Source organism: Kickxella alabastrina (genome assembly GCF_025024165.1).
Source record: "Kickxella alabastrina strain RSA 675 chromosome Unknown BX661scaffold_3, whole genome shotgun sequence".
Taxonomy (NCBI): Eukaryota; Fungi; Kickxellomycota; class Kickxellomycetes; order Kickxellales; family Kickxellaceae; genus Kickxella; species Kickxella alabastrina.
Window position 1 is genome coordinate 931744 of NW_026251474.1, and position 14967 is coordinate 946710.

At 43.8% G+C, this 14967-nt stretch overlaps 5 protein-coding genes across 5 annotated transcripts; 2 read left to right on the plus strand and 3 right to left on the minus strand.

The window, feature by feature from the left end:
* Positions 1 to 1597: 1597 nt before the first annotated feature.
* On the minus strand, positions 1598 to 2737 carry BX661DRAFT_169046 (uncharacterized protein; the record flags this gene model as incomplete). The annotated part of the gene is made up of 3 exons (XM_051533489.1): positions 1598 to 2069; positions 2108 to 2352; positions 2717 to 2737. 3 exons carry the CDS (start codon positions 2735 to 2737, stop codon positions 1598 to 1600), a joined length of 738 nt encoding a protein of 245 aa, XP_051394334.1.
* A 568-nt stretch (positions 2738 to 3305) lies between these two features.
* BX661DRAFT_177854 (cyclin-like protein) lies at positions 3306 to 5687 on the minus strand. The gene is made up of 2 exons (XM_051534746.1): positions 5136 to 5687; positions 3306 to 4970 (listed from the first exon to the last, which is right to left on the minus strand). The coding sequence occupies exons 1-2, from the start codon at positions 5478 to 5480 to the stop codon at positions 3426 to 3428; spliced, it is 1890 nt and encodes a 629-aa protein (XP_051394335.1). The 5' UTR covers positions 5481 to 5687; the 3' UTR covers positions 3306 to 3425.
* A 775-nt stretch (positions 5688 to 6462) lies between these two features.
* On the minus strand, positions 6463 to 6784 carry BX661DRAFT_66894 (uncharacterized protein). Its single transcript, XM_051539390.1, has one exon. The coding sequence runs from the start codon at positions 6705 to 6707 to the stop codon at positions 6501 to 6503; it is 207 nt and encodes a 68-aa protein (XP_051394336.1). The 5' UTR covers positions 6708 to 6784; the 3' UTR covers positions 6463 to 6500.
* Positions 6785 to 7278: 494 nt separating this feature from the next.
* Positions 7279 to 7761, plus strand: BX661DRAFT_66896 (uncharacterized protein). The gene has a single exon (XM_051539391.1). The coding sequence runs from the start codon at positions 7381 to 7383 to the stop codon at positions 7639 to 7641; it is 261 nt and encodes an 86-aa protein (XP_051394337.1). The 5' UTR covers positions 7279 to 7380; the 3' UTR covers positions 7642 to 7761.
* Positions 7762 to 13753: 5992 nt separating this feature from the next.
* BX661DRAFT_177866 (uncharacterized protein) lies at positions 13754 to 14962 on the plus strand. The gene is given in 5 exon segments (XM_051534747.1): positions 13754 to 13869; positions 13883 to 13994; positions 14077 to 14546; positions 14570 to 14595; positions 14619 to 14962. The coding sequence occupies 5 exon segments, from the start codon at positions 13779 to 13781 to the stop codon at positions 14883 to 14885; spliced, it is 966 nt and encodes a 321-aa protein (XP_051394338.1). The 5' UTR covers positions 13754 to 13778; the 3' UTR covers positions 14886 to 14962.
* The last annotated feature ends 5 nt before the right edge of the window (positions 14963 to 14967 follow it).

The window sequence follows — 14967 nt, forward strand, 5'->3', positions numbered from 1 at the left end:
TAACAAGTTATGCTGTGATAGCCATTTTACAACTCAATTAATATTATCATTTTTAATGTCATACTATTATATAAAATAAAGACATTACCAGCACTCTGCCACACTACGCGTAATCCGCCACTCTACAGTTTGGCTTTTTATCCATTGGCGTATTTTTTACCAATGGAATTCGCTGTAGTTCGCTGTATCTCCTTCCAATCGTTCACCAGAATTTGTTTGTCAAGTTTGTGACAGCTTCAAAATATAAACTGGCAGGCCCTGCAAAAAACCAGCCTCCTTTACCATATCCACCCACGCGTAGCGCCTTGAAAGCCCCGCCCAGTTTTTTGTATAATAGCTTTTCCAGCTGCTGTGGTCTTCCAAGCTTGCAATTTATATTGACCAATTCCAGGCGCGCCTTGTTTAGCTCACTGCGTCATTGCTTGCTGTTTAATGGGGGGACTGGCGCCGGAATGTCTTCTGTAGGAGCATCCAAATCTGTCGGTCCCACATTGTCTTTAGGTGTTGATGCTGTCACGCTCGAGCCGCTCGTTCATCTTCTTAACCTGTTGCAGCTTTTGCCCTGCAAAGTAACAATTGCCACAGCCTCCGCGACAACCATGCAGCTGCTCTTGTCCAGCTTGGTTCGATCAAGTACTTGGACCAACTGATCGAACTGCGAGCCCAGATTACGCGAGGCAAAAAAGCAATCAACCCAGTTGTCGTCGTTGCCAAGCAATGCATTGCTTTCGTTGGTCCATAAACACTTTTGCAGGCTTCATCAACTCATCCGTATCACTGAGCACGCCGTACATCTTCTCGCGCCCGTTTTGCTGTTCTCTCTAAAGTTGCCTATGGAAATTACGCCGTGGTCGTTTTTGGTAGACTGTGATCTCCAATTTTTCACTACATTCTGCATTTTGAGCCGCCCAATGTCGAAGCTCTCATATTTTGGCGGATGTTGGCCACGATAAATGTAAATTCTTCGCGTTTGCAAATTCGAATATCATCCTGATTCCGGTACCAGTTGGCTTTTCGACTGGCTCGATTCAAACCGGTCGATACTCAATGGCATGTGTCTGAGTCTGAGTCTTAGCAGTGTCAACATCCGCGTCCGCCTCACCATTTGCCCCGCCTCGACATCATTGTGATCCTGACTCTCCTGTCGATCTGATACGTTTTGTTGAGATTTCGGCAACGTCGCTGTTTTGGCTTCTTTGCTCCCCCGATGCCACCCTCGTTGGGAATATAGTCTGTACGTGACGAACGCCGGCGAAACTCAGTTGGATCAGGACAGCCACACCATGATTGGCAGCAATCCCTGCGGAGGCAATAGAACCGACAGCAACAATATTCACACGTGCCAACGCCTGGGGGAGCAGCACGACCTCTTCTACGGTCACCTTATCGACGAGAATAGCCGAAACTCCGAGATTAAATACCTACATGATGCGCTCTAACTCCTGCGGGCTGTGGTCACATTCAGTGTCTCGATGCTAACCGTCGCCATGGCCATTCGTCCGCCGCGCGCGTGTACTTTCCATTTAGGCGAGACACTGAGCGCTGCTTGCTAAGAAGCGTAAACAAACTCAGGCACATCGCTGATATGGTCATCAGTCTAAGCAGGTGGTTCTAGAGAGGACTCAGCGGGGCACACTCTGGAAACATCAGCGTCGCTAATCATTAAATAATCCATTATTCCCTTCAGGTTGTGCACTGGATCGTCTTGATCCGCTTCCATCCTCAGCAGAATGTGCTTGTCCTGATGCCAGTGCCGGACAATACTTTGGGCGTAAATGCCCATCGTGCCCTTCCACAATTCTTGTTCTCTAGCAGTCATCCGGTACTTCTCAGCCGCCTTTGACGCCTCCAGCGGTGTTGCCACACAGCCCGGAATCTTGTCCCACGGCATGACCCAGTCAGCGGCGTAAGTCCATGTTAAATCACGATGAATACCACGGGTCCCCAGTCGCTCCGTTTGATCAGAACCTGCATCGTCGTGTTGTTGCGGCACAGCACCAAAAAGTAGTCGTCTCGCGACAACATCATCCTCACTTGTTTGGCAAAATCGCGCTAGTTGTTTGGAAGGTCTGTGAATCTGGTCACAGTCAGCAGCGCGGCGCTGTACTCCTTAAGGATTTTTGGCAGAATATGGTACTCGCGCCTTGCTAGTTTGAAATCGACCGAATCCATACCACTGATTCCTATTGGGTTTTGGCTCTGACTGCCCGTGGTCTGGTCCTGGTTTGCGGCATCGACATCGGCATCGGCATAGGAATCAGCATCAGCATCGATACCATCGTTGGAAATGTCGGGTGAGTCTAAGAGTGACACAAGTGCCAAGTTCAGGGGGTCCTGGTAGTCGGTCCCTCGCTATGCTCAGAATAACAGTCTGGCGCGCTCGTATTTTATTTATTAGGATAAAATATTAGTGGAACAATTTTCGTTATAAAGTAAATAGGTATAATTGAACAAGCTGCTAAATCAAATCACTGTCATCACCTGCGTTTTGATATAAGCATATGCTGCAAGTTGTAGGGTAGCAGTCACATGATAAAACGGGGGCGGGGAGGCTCGGGAAATTTCGGCGCACCAGTTCGAGCCCGACAAAGCCGGGCCCAAATAATAATTTTTTTATCTCCCAATAAAAATTTTAATATAGCGGGAGACAATGACAAATCCAGATAAACCGAATATTTTCTTTTTTTTCTAGTGCGTATAGTCTCTGCCACTTTACAATAGCCATTTTCTCAACCATTTCTTTTTCCAACGTATCATTCAATGAACCCGCGCTATTCTTAAACAAAAGAAAATGGGTAGGAGGGAGAGATGAATTTTTGTATATAGTGTGCGGACAATTAATAAGCCTAGCCTCACTACCTCGATGCGGTCTCAGCAGCCACAGCGTTACCAATGTCGCATAAAAATAAAAAATAATTAAACACCGTTTTCATCGCGATGAGTGGAGGAGAGAAGAGGGGGAGAGAGGGATGAGCTCCTTTATTCAAAACGTTCTTTACACATTCCCCCTCCCCTCCCTATTCTCCCCTTGTTTTTTTGCTCGCAGCCACAGTCACAGAGCGCAATTGACCTTGAAGGAAAAAACCCTCTGAGTACTACTGCCAAATCAGCAAAAAAAGTGATCCATCGTATGTGCGCCTCAGTCACCATACGCAGATTCAATTTTTTTACTCTTTTTTCAGGCAGCGACAATATCAGCGCTCTCAATTTAATATTGATAAAAACATGAAATATGAGTAAACACAAACACAAATACAAATACAAATACAAAACAACCATGCGGATATGCCTCCATGAACCCGAAATGTTTATATGTAAAAATAAATTGAATATGAATATAGTCAACAAAAATAAAATAATGGCTTTTCAAAAATTAAAAAAAAGTTTGCTGGAAAAAGAAAAAAGAAAAAATGAAGCTGGAAAAATCATACACCACTGGCAAGAGAAAGACCAGAGATAGGGTTGGGAACCAAATCATGGGCAGTGGGAGCCAGAAGCCTCTCATACCCATGAGCCTTAAGGTATTGATAAGTGAACTCCGAGGCCTTCATGAACTTCCTGTCGTTGTACTTTTCAAAGATCGACCTGTGCTTTCTGGGATTCAAAAGCTGCTCGATCAGCAAAATGGAAGTATCCATTAGCTCGCTCTCAAAGTAACCAGAGTAAAAGGCATGTGCCCTGGTCCACACGCCCTTGCCTAGGAATTTGATCGAGAGGTATGTCGCAGTGGCCGCCACTTTGCTTGGCGGAATGTCAATGAAGCGGTGGTCGATGAGGGTCACGTCAATCAAGTACTTGGCCAGCGTACGTGTGGTGATGTCAAAGTTGTCGGCCTTGGATGTGCGCCGGAGGAATGACATGGGCCCGGGCCAGCCCAGGTCAAAGTTCAGCATCCTGAGCGTGAACCTTTCGGCACGCAGAATATCGTCCTCGGAAAAGTTCTTGTCGACCATAAAAATAATGTCCTTGATGCTGGGGATATGCGTCTCCTCGTATTTAGACGCCAGGAGAAGGCAGACGGCTCCAACCAGCTGCAGCTTGCCTATGGCCACCTCCTTGACCGAGAGGAAGCGGTCGATGAAGTTGACGCAGAGATGGAGCGTCTCGGTGAGCAGGCCGAAGCGATGGTGGACCTCGACCAGCCAGAGAACCAGCGCCGAACGCGTTGTCCAATCAAAGGTCTTCTGTTTTTTTATGTACTCGGGGTTGGGCTTCAGGCGCGCCTCAAGCTCGCGCATGTACCCAAAGATCTCATCAGAATACTCTGGAATCTGCGTCTGGTCCATCGGGTCAACGTCGTCCTCGAACGCGTTAATCTCGGTCATGATGATGGGGTGCTCGCTCATACAGCCCGTGTGAGACAGAGCGTAGTCGATGGTATCAATGGCGACAAACTTTCTTTCCTCGGTTTCATCCTCTGTAAGTGAGGTCTTCAGGACCAGAGGCTCGATGGGCGGAAGAACCAGGCTGACTGTGCTGCCAACGGCCGTCGAGGCGCAGTCCACGCTCATGTTCTGATCCGACTCGTAGCTCATGCGGTCATCGGACTCGTATCCGCGGATGTCCAAACTGCTGGCCGTGCTGGCCATGCTGGCCGCACTATCGCTGCGCACAAGCCTGCTGGTGACGCGTCCGCTACGCGTGTGTTTTCCCAAGGCAACCGAGGTTTGATCGGCAATGGCTTCGACGCGAGAGCGCTTGTTCGTGGTGGCAGCCACAACGGCGGCCGCTGCTGTGACAACCACAGGGTGCGGACGACGCGCTCCAAAATTAGCTGCCGGCTTGCTGATTGGACGCGGACCCATCACTCCGGCGACCCGGGATGCAGCAGACGGACGCGCAATAGCACTGGCCTGGCGCGCGCGAGTGGGCCCCCCACCATAGGCCGGCGGCTTGCTTGCAGGCTTGACAACGTTTGTTGGGATGGAAGACTCGGCAAGGCGCGGCAGTCTCGAGACATTCGCCTGGGCCTAAAAAAGAAGTGGCAGAAAAAGGGGATGAGAGAAACAACATATATACGTGATATTTTTCACTTTGTGATTTGAGAATAAGGTAAACAAAAAAGCCACCCTTTTGATTCCTTCATGCATGGAAATAGAAAAAGTACGACGGCAATATTTGCGTGTTGTATTTACCTTTGTGTTCCCTACTTCGCCCAATGCACTACGAGCCCTCGTAGTAGTCGAAGCAGTAGAGACAACGCCAGGTTGGACAAAGGTCTTGGCAGTAACGGTTGTAGTGGTCTTGATACCAATGGTGGTGGAAGTAGTAGGCATTTGCAGTGCACTGCGGGGTTTAGCCACTACACCCGGTTTGGTAGCAGGTTCGATATCCTTGGCTGAGTGAGTAGCTGCCACACCGAGTGCGGCCACACTGTTTTCGTCAGTGATAGCAGAGACGGCACCAACAGCAGCAGCGGTCTGGCGGTGGACTGGTATGCGCTGGCGCAGCGGCATGGTCGAACTCTTGTTTTGGAACATGGTTAGGGTTCTTATATGTTGGCTGAATTAAGATGCAAAATTGGTTTTTTTTTATTAATTGGATTGAATTGGTGTGAATTGGTGTGAATTTGGTTGAAATCGAGACAAAGGAAAAAAGAAAACACAACTGAAGGGAGAGAGGGAGATTTTGATGTGCGCTGAAAAAACAAGAAGCAAAAAAATAAACAGACCGGATTTATATCGAGTTAATCCTTAGACCAAATCCAGAGAACGAAAAAAGAGAGAAGAGCAAGGGTGGGGGGAAAGTAAAAAAAAGATTAGTGGCTGAGATTGAGATGTGTTTGGTAACGAGAGAAAAATTAAACCCAAACACATAAAAAATTATGTATAAAAAAGAAGTATAAAAAAGAGAAATAAAAATAAAATAAAAATAAATAAAATAAAAATAAAAAAAAAAAAAAAAAGAAAAAGCCTTACCTAAAAAACTGATTTCACTCTGACCAATGTCTTGTGTCTTGCTGTATTTATACCAACCCAAATAAAATATTATGCAAAGTTTTTCTCAGAATAAAAATAAAAAAATATAAAAGCAGTTATTGGAACATATATATCCACAAAGTTGCATTTTGTTGTTCCGTCATAAATTGTATAAAAAAGCTGTAAGATGTATTGTACTGAACGTTACCTGAAACAGAACAATAGGTGCAATATTTCTCTTTTGGTGGTGGTGGTGCGAAATGAAAAAAGACTTGGTCCCCATTTTTAGCTTAAATATTTGGGCTAATAGTATTTACACCAATCACACATTCACATATAATGTTTACATTAATCGTGCTCTAACCAATGGTAATCAAATCTGCCAAACAACAAGGGAAGTTGATGTTATTGTTGGCGCCTCATTCAAAACGAGCCTCCCCGCTCTTGCTCCCAATGATGCATTCCCCCCTCCTTATCCCAGTCTTCCATGCAATAGGATAAAATAGAAAATTGTGGCAGTGAACCAATACTATTCCTGAAACAATGTTTATATTATTGTGCACGGAAGAAGATGAATAGAAACTATTTATCTTTTTTGCCCAACAGAACATCCTTGGAAGCCATGAAAATGGAGGCGTGTGATATCGCCAGCCGTTGCGACAGCTCGGCCTGTTCCTTCATTACAGTGACATTTTTGCCTAATGTATCAAAGTTTTGGTTGAGGCGGGTGAGCTGTTTGCTGAGGTTGGTGTAAAGAAGTTCTCGGCGCTGCTCTGCTTGTCTGTCCATGGTATGTGTTTTGCGTGTATAGATAAAAGAAAAAGTGATTAAGATGGCCGAGAGGGAGGTTAAACAGAGCGAGTGTGTGGGAATGAAGTCAACAAAAATCGGTTCTATTTTTGTTGTTAATTCCAGCGATTGATTTCCATTCAATGTGAGTATGGGTAAAAAGTCAGCTGATGTTGTTATTTTGGAAGTCAGATCGAGTGGGAAGTATCTGGCCTCAATGCCAAAAATACACTCAGAGACTAAAACACCGGCCAGTCAAAGCTGGCCGCAAAATATTTTTTTAGCCATTTTTTATTTCACGCACCAAGCGATATATTATAATTATGCAGTGGCAGTTATAAAGCACTTTTTATAATTGATGCCTAGCCTGGCCCCCCTTTTTAGCTTTATGTAAAATAAAGAGAAAATTGATACTTTTTAGCTTTATGTAAACATTTTTTATGTATTATCTTTTGTATAATAAGCGCCAGTTTTTTATCAATATTTTATTTTATCTTTTTTTGTCGTCGCACAATTATAATAACTCGCTATTCTTTTGCTTATAATCTATTCATTTTTTCTTCTCCACACCCGCATATTTTTTATTTTTATTTTATTATTACCACTTTAAACACTACTTTGTATAGACCACAACGCACAACTGCACACCAACTTTTTATTATTTTTATTTAACATGTCTCATTTTAGCCATCTTCCATTTGTCGTACTTGATAAAATTATACGCGAGGTCGTAGACGTTGACCAACAAAACCTCGATAAGTGGGTAAGCAGTCTTGCGTTATTAGGCGTTTGCCACGAATGGAGAAAAGCAGCATCAGATTTGGTCTATCGTAACGCAATTCTGTATGGAAACAACGAGCACAGCATTGGTTTGTTGAGCATTCAGAAGACAAACATATTGGGGACAAGCTGGTCAACACAAACATCGGGTTAATCAAGTCTACTGGAAACACACATCTAGTGAAAACCCTGTCCATCAAAATAAACTATCCTCAGTACTATCGCTCGCTAGTCAACGAAATTAATGATGTATTTTCGTTTGGACAGTTTAATTGGAGTAACGTCAGCAAAATTGTTATTGATGGCTGGGTTGGGGATAACAATATCAGAGCCATTATTCTGAATTTAATATCGTACATGATACCAGCCAATTTGTCAAGCAGTTGCAAAGTTTATGCCTTACGTCAGAAAGCTAGACTTTCCAATAATAGACCAGGGCAGACTTGTATCATCCATGATTAGCCAGCTGTCAACGTTGTATTCGCAATCTTTAAAATCCTTGTCAAGCTACAATTTTCTAATACCCACGGAATCAGCCCATTTAAACCAACTGACAGCACTCAATATTAATGCAAGCAGGCAGTGCACAGCATACGTGCCAATAATATGCCGTCAAAACCTGCTGTCATTGACATTGAGAAACATTCCCGCGTCGTTTTCATGGAGTAAACTGGCGAATACCTGCAAAACAAATATTGAATTTCCCAAGCTGCGCAATTTAAAAATGTTTTTTGTTGTAGGGCCGGATATCGAGGAAACACGCAATGCATCCAAGTTGATCTTTCCATTGCTCACACATTTGGATATCATTGTTCCAACATTCAATCTGTTGGTGTATACTATGAACTTTGAGAAGTACCAGTGGCCAAATGTCACAAATCTGCTTGTCGATGTGCGCGAGTTTGTTTTTTCGTATGAGGAGTCGGGTGAATTAATACAGCGAAGCAACGTTTTGGCTAACATTGTCAAGCATTGCATGCCGAAGATCACCCAAATAAAACTGGGTAAAGGTGAGTGCAATCGTAATGCCCACTTTTACAATACCCTGTTTAACTTGTATTCTGAGAAACTAACCATGTTAGCTTTTTGCATCCAGTCGCATTCACCAAACCCCATTTTTCCCATGAGCTGACGCACTTGTCACTCAAAGCTAACTCTGACGCTCTGAGAAGCCTTCCCAAAATATTTGCCGAGTCGCTAAGATATCTACGCTCAGCGGTCTGGACGCTAATTTTTCGTGGAACATGCTTCAAGATAAAACTGCATCCAAAACAATAAGTTTCAAGCACCTCGACAGATTGAACATTGAATACAGCTGGGACAGTGATGATAGTGATTTGGATTACCAGCAGTTTGTACTAGACCAGCCCAAAAGCAGTGATGGACGAACAACTTTATTTCCAAGACTGGCTGGCCTGGATATCAAAAATGTGACAGTTAGCAGAATCCAAAAATTGACTACCTACGATTCTGGCAATTGGCTGGTTATGAAAGATTTGCATATTACGATTATTGGATCTTACAACACGGGAATGCCTGATATAATAAATAGTGCCGATTATATGCAATCCACAGCCATGTTTGCTAAATTCTTGGTTAAAAAGATGCCCAATATCAATGATCTAAACATTCGGGCATTTGGCGACTGTAATGAATATGAAAAGCATTTTTGCACTATTGTTTCCAACAGCTACGCCAGCCAACTGAAAAAATACCAATGCTATGTTCCTATTGTATTTACAGCCTACGCGTTTTCACCCGAGCTCAGTCAACTTTTTGTCAACATTGACAGCACCAACATTATGCCGCTGCCTAGAGTGAATACAGCAAATATTGAGGAAATATATATAAATGGGAATTTAAACAGTTCACTTGGAATAGCTTCGCAAGCACAATGATTCAGAAACAATTATATTTGGCAAGCTAAGGAGCTTTGTGGCCGAGCATGTTAGAATAAATTCTAAAAGAACTGTGGCAGACTATATTAAATCCAACACGTTGATTGGTAAGCAGCAGTTTACCGTCCACATGCCCAAAGCAAGAAAAATATCTCTAAGCGGCATAAAATACAGCAATGGAATTATCAACGCGTCTATCAATTTTACGCACATAGATAGTTTGAATATTTCTGGGTCATACATGGCAACAAAAATGTTCATAAACTCGGGCGTTGGAAAGATTAATTCATGCAAAATTAATGCGACTATGGAGTTTAACAGCGATATGGCTGACTTTTACGAAGCAACAAATGTACTCTTTGGGAATACATATAAAATAAACTTTACAGAGTTTGTGTTGAACACGGATATGTCAAAGCTGTGCCCACAGCATATCCTGTGGACCAACCTCCACGTTCTGGAGATTAAAACAGAAATAAAATATGACATGCTGCTCAAATTGATTTCCAAAACGCCAAAGTTAACAAAGCTATTAGTTGATAATATTGTGTATGATAGCAAGTCCAAAGTTGTGCTTGACAATGTGGAGCCAATTCCAACAAGCATTGTCGAGCTGCATATGTATAGTGCTGCCAACAATGAGTCTGGCCCAATAAATAATGATCACCAAAGATATTTATTAATGGCATTTCCATCATTGACAAAAGCTATTGTAACAGATGTGGAATTTGAAAGTACCATATTTGTAGAGACATATAAAGAGGCATATCCGCACTTGGCCAGAATAGTATTTGAATAGCTATATATGCATTTGCACACGCACATTCGTTGGTTGTATAGAGCTTTGAAAAAAGAATAATAAACTGGAAATTGGGTATCGCTATCAAATTTAGAGCTACACAAATTGCAGCTGTAAACAACTGGACATTTTGCACTCATCAGAAATTTCCATCTTGATTTTGCTAATGGGTTAACAACTCAACCACCAACTTTTTCATTTGCTTTCTGTGCATGGTACAATCAATGTGGACATCTATGCTGCCTCCAAGAGTTGTATTTAAGTATTTTCTTTTTTTTAGTCTATTCCACTTTTTTTTAACTTTTCAATAGAGAAAAAAGATCCACTGAACAAGTTATAAAACAAGTAAAAAAAACTCGATTTAATGATTAAAGCTGATTAACTATTGTGCCACCTTAGTACTGGTTGATGGCAATCAACTAATTAACCAGTCTTGGCTATTCCACCCAAACAATCAATCACATACAAATCACAGTGGCTAATCAAAATAATATTATTGAATTCTGGGAAAGACATTCTGTGAACGTATAGAGATAAAATATTATGTATTAAAATTTATTGAATATATGTGCTATTCACTGGAAAAGGTGAAGAACAAATTGCTTTGTTTAGCACTGTGTAGGACTTATTGATGATTGATTGTTTGACTGGAATAGCCAAGGCTGGTTAATAAGCTGGTTGCTATCAACCAATAACCAGCAACACCATCACCAACACCATCACCAACGCCAATACTAACAACAGCATTCTTACTTGCTCGCCCAATTTATCACTTGTATTCCTCAACTCCCATGTAGCTAATATAGCTTTAACCAAACCCAACAGTAGTCACCTTGTGATTTTTTCAAGGCCTGTGGCATTTAGAATAGTTGTATTTTTAATTATTTAATTATTTAAATTTTGCGAAAAAGCGCGAAATGCTTTTTTACTTCCCTGCCAAAACTGAAAATTTTAAAGATTAATACAGTTCTCCCAGTTTAATGGCCTAATATTCACAACTTAATTAAAACAAATATAAATAGTTCCACAGGCCTTCATAAAAAAAGACAAAGTAATTACTTATTAAGTTAAAGTTGTATTAACTAGTTGGAGATTAAAAATACAAATAAGAGTTAAGGCAAGTGGAAAATCAATAGCAATTAAAAGTGGTTTTGGCAACAGCATGATAAAGGGTATGTACAGAGTTCAATAAATATTAGTAAAGCGAGCAAACCAAATATATGGGTGTGTGTTTTGCAACTGCTGTTAATGGCAGGGAGACAACAGAAAATGGGCATAAGCAAGTGGATAAGTAAAAATAAAATAACATGTAGGTAAGAATAACAAGTGAGGGTGCTGCGAGCAATTGTTGGTACTGATGCTGTCGATTTGAAAATGACTGGAAAATATATGTATAATTTAATAAGAATAAAAAATAATCATCACATAAGAGTAAAATATAAAAAAGCTAAAAAAAGGAATCAATGGAAAAGTGGTGAAGAAAAAATCAGCAAAAAAAAGAATGTGAGTGGTGTTATGTAAGAGGGGGTAGGGAGCACTACTGTAATAGCGTTAAAAATGGGTGTGAAATTATAAAGATTTTTATTACTAGTGTTTCTAAAGTGCTATTATCGCTGGCCTCGTCTTATATGTGTCTCAATGTCTTTGTGGCACTCACTGGGAGTTGTGTGCTCCGTTTGCGAGAACTGGTCCTTATGAACGTAACCCGGGTCTCTGATATGGCATAATTGGCATGTCTGTATTCTTGCGCCCAGCACATCCATTTTGGGACAGGCAGTATGTCCGGATGTCAATTGTGGCGCTTAATTTGATCTCCTGTGATTTGGTCCATATCAGATCCATCTGTGAGCTGATGAGAGTCTGTCTCATGATTTTTGCCCTCAGCGTCCACCTCCATATCCTCGGGCTGCGTAACAGTGGCTAGTTGCTCTTACCCCGAAAAATCACTAAAAATGTCAAGAAACATTTATTTTTTGAACAATTTTACTAGTGTGTGTAAAATAAGTTGTACGATGTAATTTGTTTTTGAATGAATGTCTATTCGTTTAATTAGAAAATTATTAAAACTTTTTATCTTGACAATGCTTATTTTATGTAAATGAATCATGTTAATATTATATTCATTTTGCGTCTATTTCTATTTTGACAAAACTGCGCTGCAAACAGCTATAATTGCACACAACCTTACTTGTATCCATATAGTAAAATTTTAAACACAATGGTCGATAGTTACCATTATTAAGCAAACTACTTTTTATTATTATTATTATTATAATTATTTTTAGCGCATTCTAACATAGTAAAACTTGTACAGGCTGTTTGCTAAATGATAGCTCTGTTCACGCTGTCTGCTTTAATGCAGATAAGTTCATATTTCGGCTTATTTGCCAAGAATGTTTTGCCGGTTTGTGTGAAAAATATAGTGTATGTGCATTTTTTAAAATTATTTTGTGTGTTGTGTGCCAAATATGATTCATTCCACTTGCATGCCAAGGGTCAGATATTGAAATACTACCCCCTTCCCCCAGTAGTTTGCCATGTAATTTCTGACCAACAAAAAATATAAACAGTTTACTCGGGTAAATGAGTTTATTATTTGGTGGTGCTATGTGAACGTACTGTGCGTATGGTTGTGCTATTCTACGCATAATTTAATTAGTCTTTGTCCTAACTGCTATTAGCTGAGCATGTGGAGGAAGGGGTGGGGGGGGGGTGGAAATAAAAAAATGTGCACTATGGCATCACTTGCAAGGATAAAATTAATATACCTTGAGCAACCAATGTTCACCACATCGGGGGATTATTAAATATACTGCTGTGTGCAAAGATCCACAGCAGCCAATCCGGTTGATGGCATTTGTCTGTGGCACAGCAGTATGCCACTATTTTGCGAGGCCCTAGGTCTGGCTATAGGCATAATGTGCTATTTGCTCATTGCGCTTGCTTAAATGTCATCCAATCGCGCCAAGTAATAGTCGGCTGTATCAAAACCATCTGACATTTAGCCATAAATTAAAGCCATGGGTTTCTTTTACAAGGCTGGCTTTTGCTACGTGCTGATGAAAAATAAATAGAAAGATAAACTGCGCAACTACTATATTTGGGTATATATATTACTACATCCAAGACACCTATTCCATCGCATTCGGCATATCATAAAAATCTCCAAAAATGTCTAAACGCAAGCACACTGCCAGCACAGCCACCGCATCCCCCACACTCAAGCAGTGTATGTCCTGCGGCTCTCGCGATTTCGACACAACAGCCACCACATCCGGCACCGAGGAATACTGTACAAACTGCGGCACCATAACTAACGACCCACACTTTGAGCCAACCCACCCCCTGGGCACCACCTATATTCCACACCCAGCCATTTTGTCCAGAGACAGGTTGCCGCGTCTGCATAACCGGTGGAGCAGGGAGCACATGTGGAAGGCCAAGGAGCAGACCGCTGCTCTGTGCTTAGCCCTGGGGCAGCTTGGGCTGGCGGAGCGTGCGGAGCGCATATATACCGAGGCTGTTTGTGCTGCGATGGCGGAAAAGGGAGGGGCGAGAGGAGGGGAGGGCGGTGGGTGGGTGTTTGGGGAGCGCATGGCAAAGTGGGTTGCAGGCTGTGTGTACTTGGCTGGCATTGAGGCCCGCTGCGGGCTGGGCATGGCAGACGTGTCGGTTAAGCGGGCGTGTCGCTGTATGAGGTTGGCGCGGCGGCAAGCGGGTTGCTGGGCTGGCTGCCGTTGGCATGGAGCGGCCCGCGGCGCACGTGTGCATTGAGCGATTGGTTGACCGCATCCTAGGCTGCGCCCTGCGGTGCGCAGCCGGCCATCACGGCGAGGCGCAGGGTGAGGGGGAGGGGAGGGGGAGCGGCCCTGGATACTGGAGTGCATTTCAGGGCCTCGAAGGAAAAAGCTACGCCGCGCGCGGGCCCCGCGGGGCAGTGTGCTGAGGGCGACCTCGCCGGTGATCTGCTGCGCTTCCTCGGCAGTGCCTCGGGCAGGGCGGCGCGCAGCAGGATGGTCGAAATGGCCACAGACCTGGCCGCCCTGGGGAATTCCACCGGGCGCACAACGGGGCTTGGCATGGGCACCGTCAGCGGGTTGGCTGTGAGTTTGGCGCTGGAGCATGTGTGTGGGTGGCCGTTGCGGCACTCCCAGCGGCTGGTGCTCGTGCGGCTGGTTTCGCTGCATGCGCATGTGAGTGCGGCGCATTTAATGACGCATGTCGAGGGGACGCTCCGGAGCTTGGCCGCCGATGCCTTGCGGTGGGTGCCGTGGCTGCGGGAGGGCGAGGTTGATAAGGACTCGGTGCCGGCGTATTTCGGCGATATTGTGGGCTGCTTTCGGCACTCGCTAATCGGCGGGGGTGTGATTCGGAATCGCAATTAGTGGCGGATGCTCCGGCGTCGGTGGTGGTGGGGGGCCGCCGGCTTTTGAGCGCGCAAGGAGGCTGGAGGCCTGCAGGAGAGAGCTGCTGGACGGTGCTGGTGCTGGTGCTGGTGCTGGTGAGGAGCTGAGGAGCGCTCGTGACGCGGGCGTTGATCTGCCCAGCGTGCTGAGCCTGCCCATGCACACGCTGGACGAAATGAAAAAGTCGAGGGAGAGGGCCGCCAAACGCACCGAGCGGGAGCGCAGAAGGCTGGACGACGAGGAGGTCGGGCCTGAGGATATGTCTGATGACGAGGCATCGGCCTATTTGATCTGATCAGCAGATTTATTTTATTTTGGTTGCTGGCAGAAGGCTAGAAGGAATGACGAAAGGGCGCTTGCTGGCAGGATTTTAATGC